At 38.2% G+C, this 22,010-nt stretch overlaps 1 protein-coding gene across 1 annotated transcript; it reads left to right on the forward strand.

The window, feature by feature from the left end:
* The first annotated feature begins 4,447 nt into the window (after window positions 1-4,447).
* On the forward strand, window positions 4,448-20,388 carry LOC131436895 (dynein axonemal heavy chain 12). Its single transcript, XM_058605869.1, has 9 exons — window positions 4,448-4,660; window positions 4,998-6,425; window positions 6,477-6,886; window positions 10,237-10,417; window positions 10,474-13,680; window positions 13,734-13,967; window positions 14,034-19,876; window positions 19,933-20,071; window positions 20,132-20,388. The coding sequence occupies exons 1-9, from the start codon at window positions 4,508-4,510 to the stop codon at window positions 20,324-20,326; spliced, it is 11,790 nt and encodes a 3,929-aa protein (XP_058461852.1). The 5' UTR covers window positions 4,448-4,507; the 3' UTR covers window positions 20,327-20,388.
* Window positions 20,389-22,010: the final 1,622 nt, after the last annotated feature.

Below are 22,010 nucleotides of genomic sequence, written 5' to 3' on the forward strand. Positions count from 1 at the left end.
CATACTTAAATTAACATTTCGTCTTAGACTCATCAGTGCGTAGCAGTTTATGTTGAACTGCTACCTTCGACCTGAGGGTTCAACATAAACCGCTAGGCTGACGTAAAGTTAATGCTATTTGCAAAGCACTTTTTCGATATTACACTTAAGTCTAATATCAAAACTGACATATCGGACGAAACGAATTGTAACGAATTGTTTTGGTTTGACCCAAAACTGATAATGAACCCGTTGTCACATTGTCACGCAGTCGTACACGGTGTGCATTAGAGAAGAAAATTTTGTATTTAATAGTAGTCACCAACCCACCGAGTGAATGAGTGTATTTTTTGTCCACTCACTAACATTTTTTATGTCGTTTTTTCCGCCTTTAACCTAAATTTTCTTCCTTCCTAGCTCTCAATTACAAAAAAAATTATGTGATCCGTACATTTTTAGACGCCAACCATCAAAACAACATTACTTGAATCAATTCAAACCCGTTTTTTGTGCAAATAATGCACTATTGAAACCGATTAAAACACTAACGTTGTTTGACTCAACTGATAGTTAGATATTGTAACGGTACCATGCATCTCATATACTAAAGGCTGATTTTTTTGCTGGTATCTTTTTGGTAACACTGTTTTTGACAGATCACGTGTGAATCGTGTCTTGTGTCATTGTCAAACTTGTTCAGTTTGGTCTATAATTTAATCATGAATCGTCATTTGGTCTATAATTTAGTCATGAATGGACACTGGAAAAGTTGGAGAAAGATCCACTTTTTTATCGAAAAATAAAAAGCTCATATCTGGTTGAATGGATACGTCAACAAGCAAAATTGCCGCATTTGGAATGAAGACCAGCCAGAAGCACTGCAAGAGCTACTAATGCATCCAAAAAGTCACTGTTTAATGTGGATTATGCGCCGGTGGTATAATTCGTGGAAACCGACCGATATGTTGGAGAGAGTGTGCCAAAATTGGACCTTGCGCATGTGTCATCTGAAGAGGAGGCGCGGCCAACATTTACATGAAATCATCTTCAAACATTAAATTGTATTAATCGCTCCATCGATTCCAATAAAGGTTTTATCAATTTTCTTAAATTTTATGTGTTATGTTTTCAAAATCCTAAAAAATCACCATCAGAACCATTGGTTAGAGTGAGATCGGCTATTTCTATGCGATGTCGTGGGTCAAAGGGTAAGATGAAAATTGTTGCATTTGCTCCGAATTTTCGAGACGTCATAACAGCAGTATTGAGAGAATCAGAGCCGAAGCGAAGATTTTGTATCCGGTTTTATCACAAATGGATCATTGGAATTCGAGTAATCCATGAAATAACGTGGTGACACCAAAGATAAATAATAAAGACATGTATGTGCTTACAAATATTTAAAAAAAATCTGGTCCGTTCCCGGTACCTTCTTTAATGACCGCACTCACCGCTTGATGGAGCGCGAGATTAATTGCATTGTTATCATTTCGACCAAAGTGTGCCATGAAATCTCAATATATACACGCAGAGAAAAAAATTGTAAAAATAACCAAATTTGGGTTCCCCCCAACGAATATTTTTATTGAAATAGTGATAAAAGAAAATCTGGTTTGATATTGTAAATATTGCTAATTGAAACTACAAAACATGATCGTTTATATTTCTCGGTGGATTAGTTTGTTTCAATAAACAGTTTGATAAAAAAAAAAAATATTTTACTTGCGCGTTCCTGTCAACCTTTTGACAAACAATTTCACAGTAAATTCAACTTAAAATATAGTTTTAAATGAAACGAACTCTAGTTAAAGTCAATAATTGTAACGCTTTAAATTCACAAAACCTTTTAGTTGAAATAATTTTCCTTGAATTTAGTTATTTCAACTAACGCTTTTGATTGTTGAAACCATACATTTTTGTTTGATTTCAGGAATAAAATAATTTCTTTCATACTAATTTAACGAAGTAATTTTTGATACTACCTTTATTTGTTTTCAATTTCCTAATATACAATTTTTTTAAATTTAGCATTTTTTCAAGACTGTGAGCCGTTTTGTCGCTAGACTATCGAATTATTTACATACCCCACTATCAAGCCCTGATTTTTCAATATTTATAGCATCCAACGATTCATCAGTCAAAATAGAGATCCTGCATGAAATATTTTTTGCAAAGAAAATGTGTTATGTAATGCTATGCAATTTTCAAAATCTTTCCAATTATCGATACATACGCTTGAATTATTGAAAATCCCTTAGTTAATTAAAGAAGCAGATAAACGTTTTTTTATAAAACTTGTAAAAAACTTTATCCGCGGGAGATAAAAAATGCCCTGGAATATTTTCGCGGGAAAAATGCTCTTGTCTATTGGAAATAAAACTATCACGGTTCATTTGAACAATAAACTTAGTTATATCAGTACACAAATAAGATCATAGATAAATTAAACCTATTTTTTCTTGAAATAAAGATACAGCAGGATTGAGTCAATGAGGATATTTCGATAACGTCAATTCAAATTTGGTTGACATGTAATAAATAGTTAATTTATTTCAACAACAAAATTCATTGGGAGCAAATAAATTTTTCGTTTGGTTAAACCAAAGTTTAGATTCAAATCAAGCAGTGAACATTTTTTATATTTAAGGGAGAAATTGGGTCAAAACAATCATATTCTAGCTTGACATGAACATAAATCATATTAAAAATTCTGCTAACTGTTTTGTTTTTTTAAACATGCTCCATTTCTCTGCGTGTACAAATGAGCTGACGTATCGAAAGGGTTCTCACGATTTGACATTTGCATTATGAGTGCGATGATGGGAACTCAGTAGTGCAACCAATTTATCACCATTGGTGCCAGTTTCACGGAGGACCGTAGATGTGTGCCAAAAAAAGATCGTGACTGTCATGTCTGGAAATTCGTTTGTGGTGACACCAAAGATAAACTCAAGATGGAGTGGTCATCGTTTTTATGTGTACCAGTGAAACAAGACCCCTCGATGACATCGGTTCACTGTCAAAAGTTTTCATTGAACTGCAACTTTTCGTTCAATTTGAATGTTGCTATGCACTACTTCAATTTGTTTATCTTGCCAATATTCACTAGAATATAGTCGGAGTATTGACATTTCACATTACGTTTTATATCAAATCATGATCACAAAATATTCACACATAAAATTGAAATTCACACATAAAATTGAATATTCAACATCAATCAGTAGGTATTTGAAGTCTGAGGAAAGCTATGGCTGTAGTATGTCCACTGGAAGATAAATTGAGAAACTGAGTGGAACATCTTTCTAGACATACAATTTCATGTTGAAAATTATTGTTTGAATTATATTTCATTCTTTTATTTTCAAATTTTAATATCATCAAAACACAAACTTTAACTTTAATGACATCTCTTTTACTTCTTCAGATTACTGCTTTTTCATTAAACCGTTCATGCTCAATAGGCACGTTATCCCGTTCTATATAATTTTGATTCTAGCACCGGTGAATTGTTTCCCGTCCGCACTTCGCGTTCTTCATCTTTTGAAAAAATAGAGGATAATGGCATAAGTGGGTTAGAATCTGCACACGAGAGATTACTTACACATCAGTTTTTGTAGGAGTCGCAATCGAGAAAATGTAACCTGGGGATTTTATTACAGGCGTCTAAGAGCCTGAACAGTTGGTGTAGTCTTAGATGAATCTGTTGCAATCTATCGCCTAGTTCAAGAGGACATTACAATTAGGAGAGCAATATGATGATAGTTTATGCACATAAAGCACCGTTTCACTCAACGCTGTTGTAGATTTACGAATATCTGACAAGTTTATGATTTCAGTGCAGAAGTAACAAAGTGAAAAGTTGTTGTTCAAAAACAAACGATGTCTCAACTCATATTCTATTAACTACAAACTTAATTCACCAAGCCGTTCGATTTTAGACAAACCCTGAGATTATAGAAAGTCAAACCGACGAGCAAAGAGAGATAACAAAACACTGAAACTGATTTTCACCTCCAAAGTTATTATTATTTATAAATACCAAATAAGTTCTCCATAGATACCATCGTTACCATTGAACTTCATGGGTTGGGGGGTCAAGCGATGGATATTTACGAACGGTTCACCGGTTCACGATCTGTGACCAAAAATTTTTCAATGGCTTGTATGGTACTTAGTAATCTTGAGTTTATCTTTGGTGACACTACCTATTAATACCTGGTCCCAAATTGTCGTTCTTGAATCAACAGGCTCCGTATCCATAAACAATTTAGTCAGCAACACGTAATTGATCAGAATGCTTGAAGACTATCAAGCTTATGATTCTCAGCTGGGAAACTGCTTGCAGCAACGTAACCATGAAATCACTAACAGCAACCATCGGCTAGGTTTCCAGGCGGTACATTATTTTTCGTTGGTAAACAACTTAATTTTTTCCATTCAACATATTGGCCGTGCGAAATCTAGTGATAGTTGTCTTCTGGTCGCGATTTTTTCCCCAATTTCCGTGGAAAATAACCAGATTGCAATGAGCCGCCGTTTGGCCAAGTTACACAAACCATGCGACAAGCTAGATAAATACGATAATGAGCCGTACATGCAGAATCCTTTGCTAAATTTGTTTCTCTCCGATGTCAAGGAACGACGCCATTACACTTTCATCCAAAGAAAGGCTGCCGTGGTAGGTGTTTGAAAACAGTCTTTAAAAGTCGAATAAGTGATTTAAAAATAAACAACGATTGTGTCTGTGAAAATAACCCAAAGCTCATGCAAATACTGTTATATTTATTCAATTGTTCAATAATGAGTGACATATTAGGATTGTAGTTCATTGATCGAATCAACGTAAAAATGGACGTTTCATGTTTTGATTTGTAACAAACTAGTTATTTAATTTAAAACGATATTAAACTTTCAGAGCTTAGATTGAAAGATCACACAATATATGTTGAAAAAAGAAAAGTTTTATAATGTAACACAGTTGCTTACTGCTCAGCTAACAGAACGAACAATTTCAGGAAAAAGTCAAACTATGTCGTCGAAAAACGGAAGATTTGGATGACGTCGTCCCAAAACCCGAATCGTACTACGCAGATCAACTACGAGAACACGCTAAACGAGCTCCGGTCCCTAAGATGCTATCCAAAACCGAAGCGAAAATCCTGTCGTACGTTCCAAAACGGTTAAGCCAGCAATACCCTGCCGTCTTGGCATCGTACATGAAAGAGGTTCATGAGGATTTCGACAAGGTGATGAAAGCATTTAGCTGCCAAAAAATAATCAAACCAGGACCGGACGACTATGTTCCACCCAGAGAAAAGTTTGAGTTTAAACACCTTGGACGTACAAACAATTATAAACTCTTTCTCAAGCATAGAGCGACTATACAGAAAAATCTGCTGATTCCGTATCCGTTCATTCGATGTATTATTCATTACTCCTATACGGACCTACCGGCGGTTTTAAACGACTACACACAGTATAGGATGCCGACAGAAATAACCTTGAATGAGCTTCGCGATATGGCCAAGAAGGAGCTGCAAACCAACAACAATCTCATTGCCCAAGAATGGTATCCAAAGATCACACGGATCCTTAAAAAACACTACGATCGTCGTACGCTACCAAAATCCATGTGGCCGAAGGTGATCAGTTGCGCATCCAGTTTGATCAACCGACAACTGACTGAGTTGAAATTGCGCACCATCGAGCACCTGGAAAAGACCGTTCTCAATGTTCACAAAATTCCTCAAATGAAGATCCTCGCCATCTGCGACGATGGGATTGATCTGTTTCCAAGCTTAAACGATATTTACAGTGTGTATCAGAATGCAATTGAGGACATATCTGCGGCTGGATCACGCATCGAACCACTCGAAAGTCTGATTGATGCCCAATCATTTGTGACAAAAGCAAATTTTATGAAAATTGGAATCGGTGATATATCGCTGCTGGAGAAACACGATGAACTGCAGCTTGCTCTGGAAAAAGCGTTCGAGCCGTTGGCTAGCTATCTGAAGGACTTCCAGGAGCAATTTGCAGAGTTGATCAGCAAGGCGACTCGCGATGAACTGGATAAATTTCTCAGCGAACCCCGCTCGTTTGAGGAGTATCTGCAGAAGATTGAGATTTTTCAAGCGTACAACGAGAAGATCAAGAATCTGGTGATGAAAGAGTACTTCTATGTGGCCGTCGTGAATCAATCGGATGCAATCGGCAGTTTGAGAAAGATCGTCCGGGAGTATATTGAGAGAATTGCGGGAAGTATCACGGTGGAACATAGAAAAGAAAGCCAGCGGATCTGCAAAGATTTTGAAGAAATCAAAGTCCGAGCGTTAGAGATTCCAACGTCGACAGAACAGTTAATGGCGAACGGAGAGTATATGACGCGGGCTAAGACGATAGTGATTGAAGAGTTGAGAGAAAGAATTCAAGCGTCGATGAGGGTAAATTGATTGACAAGTTCAAAACAGTTCATAGATGAATTGTATTTCTAGATTGGAGCCCAGTTGGTGGAGCTCATTGAGTTACCACCAGATCACATGGATGTACAGGTGGAAAGTATCAATTGGTATTTCCGTATACAAGCCATTTTCGATGTAAACTCCACCAATTTTGAGTCATACAAGTTCCAGTTCGAAGAGAAACTTCAGGAAGTTACAAAGCAATTAGTTGAGAAGATAGACGAAATGATTCCAAACATTTCGATCATCAACGACATGACGGAAACAGATAAATTTCGCGATTATGTGATGCTTCTGCAAGGTTACATTGATCAGATTTTTGTATTCGAGGACTACGTTAAGTGGATCAATAAGGAAGAGGTACTGTTCAAATTTCCTAAGTCTCAGTATCCGGTGTTGGAAGCGATCAAGACATTTATCGTACCTTTCTATAGACTGATCAGGTAAGAATTAATACATGTTTTCGATTATAGAATTATTACGATGATGTACCATACCTTTAGAAGTATCCTGATAGCAGCATTTACCGTACTGTCAGTTTTACGAGCTGAAGTTATTAGTCTCACAAAACAGTTGTCGAGTCTCTACTTAGAAGGATTCTGGATTTTAAATATTCGAAGTTCTTATTTTACTTGAATTAAAGTTTATAATAAGTAATATATTCAGATAGTATGGATAGTTGGGTAGTTGTACCCACTCGGAAATTTTCGAGTGGGTAGAATACCCACTCGGAATCCTAAAGAAGTTTTCCAATTTACCGTGAGAATTGTGAGCGCGTTTTGTATACTATGTATACTGTCGAACCGCATCTTGCCAATTGTTGAAGGTTAGTATGTAATGAAAAATAATACAATGCCTAGAGAACAGTTGAGAAAATTATAACTGTTTTCGTTTTGCTTTTGCACACAAAAATATAAATGGATATGAGGGCTTGTTCCAGATTCTGTGCGTTTCGTTTGTTTACTTGTAACAATACCAAGATCATCTTGTTCAAATGAACAAAGTTTTTCTGTTTTTCGCAATTTAAAAACGTATTTGCAAGATCGGCTCAATAACGTTGTTATTTTACATGCTATCGCTCATAACCGACAAACTCGATTGAGAAAAATTGTTAGACGACTTTATGTTGTGAAATGCAAAGCGAAGCTCTGTGTTTGCATTGCGCAAATGATTTTTTTATATATCCTGATGAGTTGATCCTGATGATTTACTACATTCTGATTAATTTACTACAGCGTGTAAAAGAATGACAAAACTGCTTGTATTTAAGTTTTTTACCGTCACTGCTAACCTCAATCGGATGAACACATTGTAACAGTTCAACGGTACTATTTGTAAACAGACATTTTTTTGTCTGTCTGTTGATAAACGGATGAGAACGTTCACGGTTCATATAGCCTAAATAGAGTTTCAAAACATTTCTCGGTTGATTGTTCATTAAGGCATATAAGCAAGTGACAGTTTCTCTTTTTAATCCCTCTCTCTTTCGATTATTGTTATGTGATTGAAAAGATTTTCTTTGATATCACTATTCTGTTTGAAAGTCGAAAGTTTCGGGTATCATTTCATGCAAAGAGTTAAATGATAAACGTGTAAACCGCTTGGTAATTAATAGAAGAGAAAGTAAACAAAGAGAAACTGTCACTTGCTCTTACGGCCTTCTGAAAAATTAATCGAGATTTGTTAACGATTCGATACGGTTCGTTTCAGAGATTTATTAAATAAAAAAGGGCTAGTTGTGAAATTTAAAGATGCTTGTTTGAGATGTGTTCCTCGTTTTTGTTCAAGCTTGTTTGTAAACAGTACCGCTGAACTGTCAAGGATGAATAGTTTTTCATTTGTGACGTCATGATAAAAACCTAATTCCTTTCCATTCATGAACAATAGAAAGGCATCGACAACTTTTTAAGGGGGTAAACTACCCAGTCGGGCCAAACTGATCTGTCGGGCCTGTCTATGGTAATAGTATAACGGGCGAATGTCAGCTTCAGAAATAAATCATATATTAAAACCAGAGCTGATATCTGTCACTATCAACTAGCAACATTGTAAGATAATGATTGACTAGCTCACAGTTACACACCAAATTGATCGTACACACAAACAAATATCACATTTTCACATTTCAAGGTTATATATTTCATTAATTGGATTAATATACATTTTATTTAAATATTAAGATTCTTCCCATTTGATGGTTCGATTGCAACAAAAAACGCCTTAGTTCTATCTCACAAAATTGATCGTACACCCAATATTACCTTTTATGAAAATCTCCCTTATTAAGTGTAGCTGGTGAATGCGAATTGGAATTTCAAATTTAGTAGTTAGTGTGGCCTCTCCTAGCGTCGATTACGGCTTGGAAGGGTCGGGGCATTGAGTCCACCAGTTTCTTTGTGCAAGATGCTGGGATGCTTTCCAATATTTCCTTTATTTTCTGTTTCAGCGTGTTTTTGTTTGATGAGTTAATATCTTTTAATCGCTGCTTGACTTCATCTCATAGGGTTTCGATGTCTGGTGACTGTGGTGGTGTTTTTAATTGCTTAGGAACGTTATATAACAGCCATTCACGAACAATAAATTTTTAGTTTAGTTTATCATCATCATTATCATCTTTATTTTTGTATTTATTATGGGAACCCTAAAAACATTTCATTTTTAATGTAATTGTGCTCGGTCGTGTCTTGCATACAATCCTTTAATTTTTTATAAATATTACAAATAGGTATAGAAACTGCTCAAACTGTGGAAAAGTGGCCGAGTTTCAAATACCAATCGATTCAACTTGACGAACTGAGTAAATGTGTATTTGTGTGTGTGTTTCTCTATGTGTGTACAGAAGAACGAGGCATAGATCTCAGAGATGGCTGAGCCGATTTTGGTCGGACTAGTTGCAAATGAAAGGGCTTTCTGTCAGCCAGAACGCTATTGTTTTCGTTGTTTGATCCGTTGCTTATTGTTTGAGTTACGAATAGTTTTATGTCAAAATTTTGGACAATATATTTCTCAATTGACGTACACAAGTAGATGACAAAGCAGATTCCAAAATTTAGATACCTCATTGTAATATCTTTCAAACAAGCCATAGTTTGTGGAAATACGCCCATTTTTAACAGAGAAAATGACTTTTTCTCTCCATCCCAATAAAAGGAAAGGAAGATGTTTTGAAGCAAAGCGAAACGCGATTTTTAATATGCCATTCAAAAACTGTGTACAGCACTTAAGACACTGTATACATAATCCTTTTGCCTTCTCATGTATAAAAGTTATGCAATCACTGAGAAAATCTACTTTCTAATCAATCATCATAACATACCATTCGAATCAGTGTTTCAAGATTACCAAATTTCAGTTTGTAGGTGTGTGTATGTGTGCATGCAACATGAAGTCTAGAAGTTGGCTGAACGTATTTTTCCCAAACTTAGATTCAAATGAAAGATCTCTTGGTACTATAATCTGCTATTGAATTTCACCTCGCTTTGAATTTCCTGTGGAAATAAAATTGAAAATGAAAACAAAAACCAACATTTTTAGAGTCTATTGGGCAATGTCAAGAAGAATTTTTTTTGTGGAAATCAGTTTCGCCATATTACATTCCAAACAAACTTTAAACTGTGGGCGCGAAATTTTAGTTTCATCAATCGATTTCTAAAGTATTTTACACAAGTTTAAAAAAAAAGTTTATTTGTCTATTCCCTGTGATTTAACTATACGCGACAGTGGAAAGTTCTTTTTGGCTTCAATAGTTAATATATGCATAATTCACCAATTCCATTCCTGATCCTCCAAACAGGCTTTGTATTCGTTGGCTGCGCCACTACAACATCTGGATGGATGGTCCTTTCGAGTATCTCGATCCGCATTTCGTCGAATCAAAAACCGAAGAATTTTTGAAGGAATTTCAAAAGACACAGAAATACTATCGCAATCGTATCAAGGCAGATATGTTGGAAAACACTCTTTGCAAGTTTAGGGTGCGACTGGTAAGTTTGACTATGTTTACGATTCTAACTGCTTTGATTAATTCTAGGGACAAACTGAGGACCCTGATCCGGAGAAACACCCGTGTCCGCTGAAGTTATGTGCTCGTATGAGTCAGTCGATCAAAGATTTCCATCTTGGCGTGTACATCGTTAATATTATGTGCAATCCTGCTCTGAAGGATCGACACTGGGATGAGATGTCGGAAATTGCTGGGTTTGATCTGACCCCGGACGCAGGAACAACGCTACGTAAGATCATCCAGTATAATATGGAAAAAGATTTGGACAAGTTTGAGATAGTAAGCATAGGTGCTAATAAAGAGCTACAGTTGCAGAAAAATCTGGCGGCGATGATAAAGGAATGGGAAACGATCGAGTTTAAGTTGACTCCGTTCAAGGATACTAATATAAACATTCTCTCCGGGCTGGATGACATTCAGTCAGTTTTGGATGATCACATTATAAAGACCTTGGCGATGCGTGGCTCTGCTTTCGTGAAACCATGTGAGAAAGAAGTTAGAGAATGGTATAAAACGTTAACCAGAGTTAACCAAACCATCGAACAGTGGGGTAAAGTGCAAAGTATGTGGTTGTATTTGCTGCCGATATTTTCTTCGGCAGACATTGTGGCGCAGATGCCTAACGAAGGACGAATGTTCCAGCAAGTAGATAAAACGTATCGAGTATACATGAAGGCCGTCGAAGGGAACCGATCCGTTATTAACATAGCCGCTGGTAAAGGTGTTCTCGAAGCGTTAGAACAATCGAATGAGCTGATGGAAGAAATCACGAATGGTGTGAACGAGTACTTGGAAAAGAAGCGACTGTATTTTCCGAGGTTTTTTTTCCTTTCAAACGACGAAATGCTGGAGATTCTTTCCGAGACCAAGGACCCGTTGAGAGTTCAACCACACTTGAGCAAATGTTTCGAAGGCATCAATCGGCTAGAATTTGATCAAGCATTAGACATTCTTTCCATGTTTAGTATCGAGAAAGAACAGGTGTATTTTGTCGACAAGGTATCCACTTCTGAAGCTCGTGGAAGTGTCGAGAAGTGGTTGGTTCGTGTTGAAAGTGAAATGCTGAATGCTGTATCGAATCAAATAAACGAGAGCCATCGATTGTACAAAGAGAAGCAACGTAGCTCATGGGTACTTGATTGGCCTGGAATGGTTGTTTTGTGTGTGTCACAAATTTACTGGGCATCCAATATTCATTCTTGCTTGGGTAAGAAACAAAACGCCATCTCAGAATTTCTCCAGCAGCTGCAAATCGAACTGATGGATGTTGTAACGTTGATACGATCGAAAGAGATAACAAATTTGGATCGAATCACGATTAAAGCATTGATTGTTATTGATGTCCATGCAAAGGATGTCGTTGATGATATGATCAAGCAGCAGGTTCATTCGGAGAACGACTTTCAGTGGTTAGCTCAGTTGCGATACTATTGGAGTGAAGAGCACGTCATGGTGAAAATAATCAACGCGTCAGTGCGTTTTGCTTGTGAATATCTTGGTAACTCGGATCGATTGGTCATAACTCCATTGACCGATCGCTGCTATCGAACACTGATGGGCGCGTATCAGCTGCACTTGAATGGAGCTCCTGAAGGCCCTGCAGGAACCGGAAAAACAGAAACAACCAAAGATCTTGCAAAGGCTCTAGCCGTCCAATGCAAAGTGTTCAATTGTTCGGATGGATTGGACTATAAAGCGATGGGAAAATTTTTCAAGGGATTGGCATCTTCCGGAGCGTGGGCGTGCTTCGATGAGTTCAACCGAATCGAACTGGAAGTACTATCCGTAGTAGCACAACAAATCTTGTGCATAATAGTGGCAGTTCGAGCTGGATTGCAAAAAATTGTCTTTGAAGGAACCGAGCTAAATCTTAATCCGGCATGCTACGTCTGTATTACAATGAATCCAGGATATGCAGGTCGTTCAGAGCTTCCGGACAATCTGAAAGTTCTCTTTCGAACTGTAGCGATGATGGTGCCAGACTATGCAATGATTGGGGAAATTTCTCTGTATTCCTTTGGATTTGCCAATGCACGCACTCTATCCGTGAAAATCGTTACTACTTATCGGCTCTGTTCGGAACAACTATCTTCGCAAAATCATTACGACTATGGGATGCGGGCAGTTAAGACAGTTTTGCAAGCTTGTGGTAATTTGAAGAAGTCGTTTCCAGATGAAGACGAAGAGATTCTACTGCTTAGATCGTTGCTAGACGTTAACTTACCGAAGTTCTTGCGGAAAGATGTTCCACTGTTTGAAGGAATTATTTCGGATTTGTTTCCTGGGATAGAACTTCCCGACGCGGACTACACGATGCTCACCGGTGCGTTTAAAGACGTATGTAGAGATTTGAAGCTACAACCTAAAGATACTTTCCTGACGAAGGTCATTCAAACATATGAAATGATCATTGTGCGTCACGGGTTCATGATGGTAGGGCAACCTTATTCCGGAAAATCTATGACATTGAAAGTACTTGCCGAGTGTCTTAATAAACTTAAAAGTAAAAGTGATAATCCGTACTTCCAACGAGTGGTATATGAAGTAGTGAACCCTAAAGCTATAACCATGGGACAGCTGTACGGTGCATTCGATCCTATATCATATGAGTGGACGGACGGAATAGCATCTACCATTTTTCGCAGATTTGCTATTGATACAAAACCCGATCGAAAGTGGTTAATTTTCGACGGACCAGTCGATGCCGTTTGGATCGAAAACATGAACACCGTGCTGGATGACAACAAGAAGTTGTGTCTGACCTCGGGAGAAGTGATCACTATGACCGGGGAAATGTCCATGATATTCGAGGTAATGGACCTTGAACAGGCTTCACCGGCTACAGTTTCCAGATGTGGAATGATTTTCATGGAACCGTCGGTTATTGGATGGGAGGCGTTTACGCAGTCGTGGATTGAAAAGTGTAATAAACAGTGGACAACAGACTGGGAAGACTTTCTGATGGATATTTTCCGTTGGGTGATCCCGGATTGTTTGAGATTTATAAGAAGACAATGCAAGCAGTATCTCTATCCAGGTGATATCAATTTACTAATCTGTACGCTGAATCTATTTGAAATGGTGATCGAAGAGGCGGTTGAAGAAAGTCCCGACGAGTATGCAAAGTTCCTTTTCACGTGGTTTCAAGCAGCGTTGATGTATTCTGTTGTTTGGGGTTTAGCAGGTGTTTTGAATATGGAATCGAAGATCAAGTTTGATGAATTTTATCGAGAGGTAATGTTAATAATTGAACAACGTAACACGAATGTTGAAGTCAATGTTTACAGATGTGGAAGGGATCGGACGAGAATCATCCGGTACCCGAAACTTTGGGCAAGATAGACGTGTCGATGCCTGGTGAGGGAATGATCATCGACTATGTGTATCATTTCAAGCAGAAGGGTAATTGGCGCTACTATCCGGACATAGTTCGACAGATGAAAAACGAAACTGGAATAACGCTTCTGGTTCCTACGCTGGATTCGGTTCGATACATGCACATCATAGATATTCATATTAAGGTCATTACTTGTTCACAGCTTGAGCATTTTTACAATTGATTGATAATTAATTTTCTGATTTCACAGAACCAAAAACCTCTTCTCATGGTAGGACCAACAGGTACCGGAAAGACCTATTATTTTCAAAACTACCTGCTGAGCAAAATGGATCAGGAATCATTCCTCCCAACTCTGATCACATTTACTTCTCAGATAACGGCCAATCAAACTCAAGAGCTTATTATTTCGAAATTAATCAAAAAGAAAAGGGGTCTATATAGACCATCTGGCAGCAAAACCTGTGTTCTGTTTATAGACGACATGAACATGCCAGCGAAAGAAATCTATGGAGCACAGCCGCCAATTGAACTAATTCGACAATACTTCGATTACGGACACTGGTATGACCTAAAAGATGCATCGCCTTTGTTTCTACAGAACATCCTTGTGATGGCAGCATGTGGACTGCCCGGAGGAAGTCGTCAGAATGTTTACGAAAGATTCTTGTGTCACTTTGATATATTTGCAATCAGTAATTTTAACGACGAAACAATGTTCAAGATATATACAAACGTTCTTATCGATGGTTACAAGAAGGGCGGTCATGCTACAGACGTCACAACGATGGTAAACATGATTGTAAATGCTACCCTGGACACGTACCAATTTGCGTGTGCCAAGCTGCTACCAACGCCGGCTAAGTCGCATTATATTTTCAACTTGCGAGACGTCTCACGAGTAGTAAGTGGCTGCTCAATGTTGAAACGTGAGTCTGTTGAGAGTAAAAAAATATTTCCGAAACTTTGGATGCACGAAGCAATGCGCGTTTTTTACGATCGGTTAGTGGACGATGCGGATCGATTGTTCGTTATCGATAAATTGAATCAAAATTTGAAAGGATTCTTTAAAGAGAAACCTGAACAACTTTTATTGGATTTTTTCAATCCACAGACTGGAGCGATACAACTAGGTAATCTGAATAATCTAATCTTCGGAAGCTACTTCGATGTTGATGCCGAAATGGAAGATCGCAAGTACGAGGAGATTCCGCAGATGGAACAGTTTCGAGATTTAGCTAAACGGGATTTGGCGGAGTACAATAGTATGCACAAAGCAAAAATGGATATCGTGCTGTTTCAGTACGCGTTACAGCATCTCAACAAAATTTGCCGTATTATGTCTATGTCTGGTGGAAGCTGTATGCTGATCGGAATGGCAGGTTCCGGAAGACAGTCGCTAACGAAGTTGGCAGCTCAAATTTGTGGTCAGTCGTTGATGCAGCCGGAGATTACAAGATATTACGGCATTAACGAATGGCGTGAAGATTTGAAAAAAGTGCTACGGGAAGCTGGAGGGATGGGGCGTGATACAGTGTTTTTGCTTACCGAAGCTCAGTTGAAGGAAGAAGCATTTCTTCAGGACATCGATTGTCTTCTTAACCTTGGTGAAGTTCCCAATATTTTTCCAGTGGATGAGAAGCAAGAGATTCTGGAAATGGTCCGGCTAGCCGCTCAAGGAGGAAATCGAAACCTTGACATTAGTCCTCTTGAAGTTTTCCAGTTCTTTGTCAATCGTTGCAAGCAAAAACTGCACATTGTAATCTGTTTCAGTCCCATTGGATCAGCTCTAAGGACAAGGATTCGTCTTTATCCATCACTAGTGAATTGTTGCACAATCGATTGGTTCGATGCTTGGCCGGAAGATGCACTGGATAGCGTTGCCGAAATGTATATGAAAGAGCTCGACGTAGTTGCCGAAATCAAGGAATCCATAGTGGTAACATGCAAACATTTCCACGTTATTGCGCGAGAAGCGTCGACGGAGTTCACTAGTACTACAGGCCGAATTACTTACGTTACGTCTGCGTCATATCTAGAGTTAATAAAATGTTTTCGAAATCTGACCAAAAAGCATCAAACGGAAATCATGGAAAATAAGATGCGTTATTTGGGTGGTCTTGATAAACTGGAAGCCGCTGCGGCAGCCGTATCCGTAATGCAGAAGGAATTGAACGCCCTGCAGCCAACGCTTATCGTAATGGCAGAGCAGTCACGGAAAATGACGGAAGAAATCGAGAAAGAATCCATTGAGGCGGCTGTTGCTACATCACAAGTGAAGAAAGACGAAGTGGTTGCCAACGTGCAGGCTGCCGAAGCACAGATGCTGAAAGCTGACTGCGAAAAAGATTTGGCAGGCGCCATTCCGATTTTAGAAGAAGCGATTCAGGCATTGAACACTTTGAAACCTAATGACATATCGCTGGTGAAATCGATGAAGAACCCACCGGAAGTCATTAAGCTTGTCATGGCTGCGGTATGTGTGATGAAGGGTATTGCACCAGACAAGGTGGCCGATCAAGCGACTGGTAAGAAAATAATAGATTACTGGGGTCCAAGCAAGCGTTTACTCGGAGATATGGCATTCTTGCAAACGTTGAAAGATTTTGATAAGGACAACATAAACCCTGATATCATGAAAAAAATCCGAAAGGAATACATTCCACACAAAGACTTCCAGCCTCATATTGTATCGAAAGCGTCAAGTGCAGCCGAAGGTTTGTGCAAATGGATCATTGCTATGGATTTGTACGATGCTGTGGCGAAAATTGTGGCTCCAAAGAAAGAAAAACTTAGACTAGCGGAAAAAGAGTATTCTGAAACTATGGCGCTATTGAACGAGAAAAGGCAACTCGCTATCAATCTTGAGCGAAGGGTTGCCGAATTGAATGATAACTTGGATGAAGCAAACCATCGGAAGCAGGAAGTGGAAGAAGAGGTTCAACTATGCAAGGATAAACTACAGCGAGCCGAAACACTGATAGGAGGTCTCGGTGGTGAGAAGAACAGATGGATACATTCAGCGGAGAAGCTTCAACAGTTGTATGATAGCTTGGCTGGTGATATTCTGGTTTCGAGTGGAGTGATCGCTTATCTTGCTCCTTTGAATACAGATTATCGGAACCACTGTATTGTAAATTGGCATGAGTTTGTTCGTAGGATGAAGATACCGTGCTCGGAAACTTACAGCTTATTGGATATTCTTGGATCGATGATCAAGATTCAAAACTGGAACATTGCGGGACTACCTACAGATGCGTTCTCGACAGAAAACGGTATAATAATGGACAGTTCCACCCGATACAGCTTATTCATCGACCCGCAATTTCAAGCAAACAAATGGATCAGAAACATGGAAAGGAATAATCATTTGCAGATCATGAAATTTTCCCAAGCCGACTACATGAAACGGTTAGAGTCATGCATCGAGAACGGTTATCCAGCACTGATTGAAAATATCTTCGAAGATTTAGAAGCCCCTTTGGATCCACTTTTGAACCGTAACACCTTCGTTCAGGGTGGAGTTGAGTATCTTAGCTTAGGGGATAACGTGATAGCAATGTCACCTAAGTTTCGGCTTTATTTGACAACGGGATTGAGAAATCCGCACTATCTACCGGAGGTCTTCAATAAAGTGACTATAATTAATTTCGCTCTCACGATGCAGGGCTTGGAGGATCAATTGCTTGGGATTGTCGTTGCTAAGGAAAGGCCAGATCTTCAGGAACTTCGTCAAACTTTAATACTTGAAGGAGCGAAGAACGTTACCATGTTGAAAGAGGCGGAAGACAAAATTTTGAAGACACTATCCGAGACTAAGGGTGATATCCTTGAAGATGAAAGTGCAGTCAAAATTTTAGATGAATCAAAACGAATTTCGACAGATATAGTACGAAAACAGAAGGATTCTAAAGAAATTGAAACGAAAATTGAAGCATTTCGACAGAGCTACCGACCAGTTGCTGCTCATTCGTCAATTCTGTACTACTGTATTACAGAGTTGCCAAATATCGACCCGATGTATCAATTTTCTCTGGCGTGGTTCGTGCATTTGTATATTTACTCTATCGAAAATGCCAATCGAACGAAGGATCTTCTCCGAAGGTTGAAATTTTTAATGGACGCTGTTACATTGAATCTGTATAGTAATGTTTGCAGATCGCTGTTTGAAAAAGACAAACTTTTATTCTCGTTCATTTTAACTACGAACATTATGATATCATGTCACCAAATCGACTCGAAAGAGTTTGAATATTTACTGATCGGTGGTGAGAAAAATACGACACAGCTACAAAATCCAGACAATAGTTGGATAACCGAAAAACTATGGGAAGATATTTGTCGTCTACAACAGTTGCCCGAATTTTCTGGGTTCGTTAATAGTTTTTTAAAAAATAAGAATATCTGGAGACGGTATTATGACACCGAAGATACACATACTGAACAACTTCCCAGTCCCTGGCAAGAGAAAACTAATCGCTTCGAAAAATTGATCGTATTGCGGGCGTTTAGACCTGACAAGTTAGTTCTGGCGATAACCGAGTTCGTAGCCTCCGAGATGGGCCCAGCATACGTGCTACCACCGCCTTTCGACATAGCAAGATCCTACGAAGATTCAAATTGCTTAACTCCACTGATTTTCATTCTTTCTCCCGGTGCTGATCCAATGAATGCCTTATTACTGTTTGCCGAAAAGATGGGATTCGTCGAAACGTTCCAATCGATATCACTTGGACAAGGACAAGGACCCATCGCACAGAAAATAATCGAACGGGCACAAACCGAGGGAACGTGGGTTTGTCTACAGAACTGTCATTTGGCTGCTTCTTGGATGCCGACATTGGAATTTCTCTGGGAGAACATGGATCTATACAATACGGTATCTTCTTTCCGGTTATGGCTAACGAGTTATCCGTCGGAACAATTTCCCACTAGTATTCTGCAAAATGGCATTAAAATGACCAACGAGCCGCCAACCGGATTGCAACAGAACTTACTACGTTCATATAACTCGGAACCAATGAATGATGACACGTTTTATACTGGTTGTGCAGGAAAAGACCGAGCATTTTCTAAGCTTCTCTATGGAATTTGCTTCTTCCATGCAGTTGTACAGGAACGCCGAAAATTTGGTCCGCTTGGATGGAATATTCAGTATGGGTTCAATGAATCCGATTTCCAAATCTCTGTGCTTCAGCTACAGATTTTTCTCAACCAGTACGATGATATTCCCTATAATGCAATCTCGTACTTGACCGGAGAGTGCAACTACGGTGGTCGTGTGACGGATGCATGGGATCGTCGAGCGATCATCACAATCCTAGCTGACTATGTTAACGAAAGGGTTGTAGGTGACCCGAATTATCGCCTTTCGAATCAAGGCGATTGCTATGCCATTCCGTTGAGGAATGAACATAGAGAGTACGTGGCTCACATAGGAAACAATGTCCCCAATTATCCTAGTTCTGCGGTTTATGGACTTCATCCGAATGCGGAAATAACACGAGATTTGAACGCAGCCAGTGTGTTGCTGGATTCTGTACTGTTAACCCAAGCTGGTTCGTCTGAGAAAAGTGACGTTGACAAAGAAAAGCAAATTTTAGTGACCATTGAGAATATTGAGAGTCGTCTACCACCTGATTTTGACATTGAATTGGCAAAAGAAAAGTATCCAGTTGACTATAGTGAGTCCATGAATACTGTTTTGGTTCAGGAGATGGAACGATTCAACAATTTGCTACAGGAAATTCGTTCCAGCTGTACGAACCTAAAAAAAGGAATCGCTGGGTTGATTGTGTTGACTCCGGAGTTGGAGGCTGTGTATCATTCTCTCAATTATAAAAAGATTCCTGACAGTTGGATGAAAAAGTCTTATCCAAGTTTGAAACCGATTGGAACATACATTAGTGATTTTCTGGAACGATTGGCATTCCTGGAATCTTGGTATCGGATGGGAAAACCGAACGTGTTTTGGATATCTGGTTTTTACTTTACTCAGGCTTTCCTCACAGCAGCAATGCAAAATTATGCTCGCAAGTATCATATCCCGATAGACATCCTAACCTTTGATTTCGATGTATTACGTGTCACATCGTAAGTGATTATATTGGTTATTTAATACAACCGACTAAAGTTTATTTGCATTATAGTGTTATTTCAACGCCTGAAAATGGTGTGTACATTCATGGACTTTTCTTGGAAGGAGCAAAGTGGAACGTTAGAGGAAGTTATCTAGAAGAACAGCTTCCCAAGATGCTCATTGATGTTATGCCGATAATTCATCTGATTGTAGGCTCACTCAAGCGTTTCGTTTTAATCTTTTTACAAACTCATTTTTTTCTATTTCAGCCCAAGAAAACTTCAGAGCTTGATGAAGGAGGCCGATACAAGTGCCCGGTTTACAAAACGGCAGAGCGGAAGGGTACGTTATCAACAACTGGTCATTCAACTAACTATGTAATTCCAATATTGCTGGGAACACGGCTACCAAGTGGTCACTGGGTTAAACGAAGTGTAGCGTTACTATGTCAGACATCTGAGTGATTTTTTATACAGTTCATTGTAAATGTTTGTATTTTTAATTTCGAAAGAAACAATATTCATAACATTCTTATTAGAGAGTTTTTTCATAATGAAATTAAAGTGGTTTAAAGCAAGTGTTGGATGGATAATTCATAAGATATTCTGTCCTTCGCAAGAGATTTTTTTTCATATATACGTTTATTTCTTAAGGCATTTTACATATAAATTATAATCTAATATAGGCCCTTATTACCGTTCTCACTTCCACTTTCACATTCACTTCACTTACATGTCACTTCACTTGATTTTTCCTATTACCAGTATCACGCATAGTGAAGTGATCATTGTGGTGGAAAAAACTATTTTTTTCAACAAAATGTTGGTGGCGTGATGTTCATAATGACATCAAGTTCGTCCAAGTAATTACTTTTGTATCTGAAGCGACTTCCGTAATAAGGACCTACATTCATTTCACTTGATATCCACCGTGAGGTGATACCCATAATAAGGGTCACAGTCACTTCACTTGGTTGACACCGGTAATAAGGGCCATACACTCAATATAGTCACAATGACTTGTATTTAATAAAACATATTTCAACTGGTTTATTTTTGAATATAGTAGGGGAGGTTGTTCGATTACCGGCACCCTTTTTTTGGCTTATAACATTAAAACATTTGTTCACTTTATGTTCGTTCGCAATAAATCATTTCAAAAATTTTTTATTTTCCATGATTGTTTTGATAGTAAACATTTAATTTAAATTGATTTGGAACTATTTCTTTGAAAAAAACTTCAACTTTCTTGTGTAAGTCAAATTGGCTCACTCCAGTAGAAAAGGTATAAAACTAAAATCCATATATATAGTGTTAAGAAATTAAGTTGCTTCCTATTTGGTAAAATGATAATTTTTGGTCATTTCAAAAAAGGTGTTCGGCTGCCGGCCTTCCAAGGAAATTTGCTATAAATGGAAATATTTAAGTAAAAATGGCCACGATAAAAAAAAGGTTTAATCCACTCAGTGGTGTAATGAGGCCTTTCTCATATATAATACTGTGGTATTCTATTAAAAAAAATTCTCTTCGATTTTTGAAAGAAACCAAGGGATTGTTTGTGCATTAACTAGTATACCCGAGTAAAGTCTAACATCAAAATGAGAACAAATTGAAATCTTATTATGATAGCAACATCAGATTGAAATCCTAATATGACATCGACTCATAAAAATTTTCATTTTGCTGTTTAAAGGCAAAAGTTTTGTGAAATGAAAATAATAAAATCAACAACTTAGTGAATCTATTGAAATCGAGCAAATTTCAAATGGCAACACAAAAATACAAAGTTAAGTTTCAATTACCGAGATCCTGCAGTTGACCGCAACCATAACCGCGAAGAAACGATTTTTTCAACAATATTTTAACTTTTACGCAAATAATGCTCCTTCTTTTTAACCACTAGAATATTGGTGTCAAACCACACGTCTGGGAGGCATTAGATAAATGCCATTTGAAATTTGCTCGATTTCAATAGATTAACTAAGTTGTTGATTTTATTATTTTCATTTTTTGAGTTTCACAAAACTTTTGCCTTTAAACAGCAAAATGATAACACAATCGCCCTTATTCTGAATAACGCCGTATCGTTTTTTCCCTCGTATTTCATTTGTATTCCCCATAACGCTAGCCAAATCAAAGGTAGCTATGA

Source organism: Malaya genurostris, chromosome 3 (assembly GCF_030247185.1).
Source record: "Malaya genurostris strain Urasoe2022 chromosome 3, Malgen_1.1, whole genome shotgun sequence".
Lineage (NCBI taxonomy): Eukaryota > Metazoa > Arthropoda > Insecta > Diptera > Culicidae > Malaya > Malaya genurostris.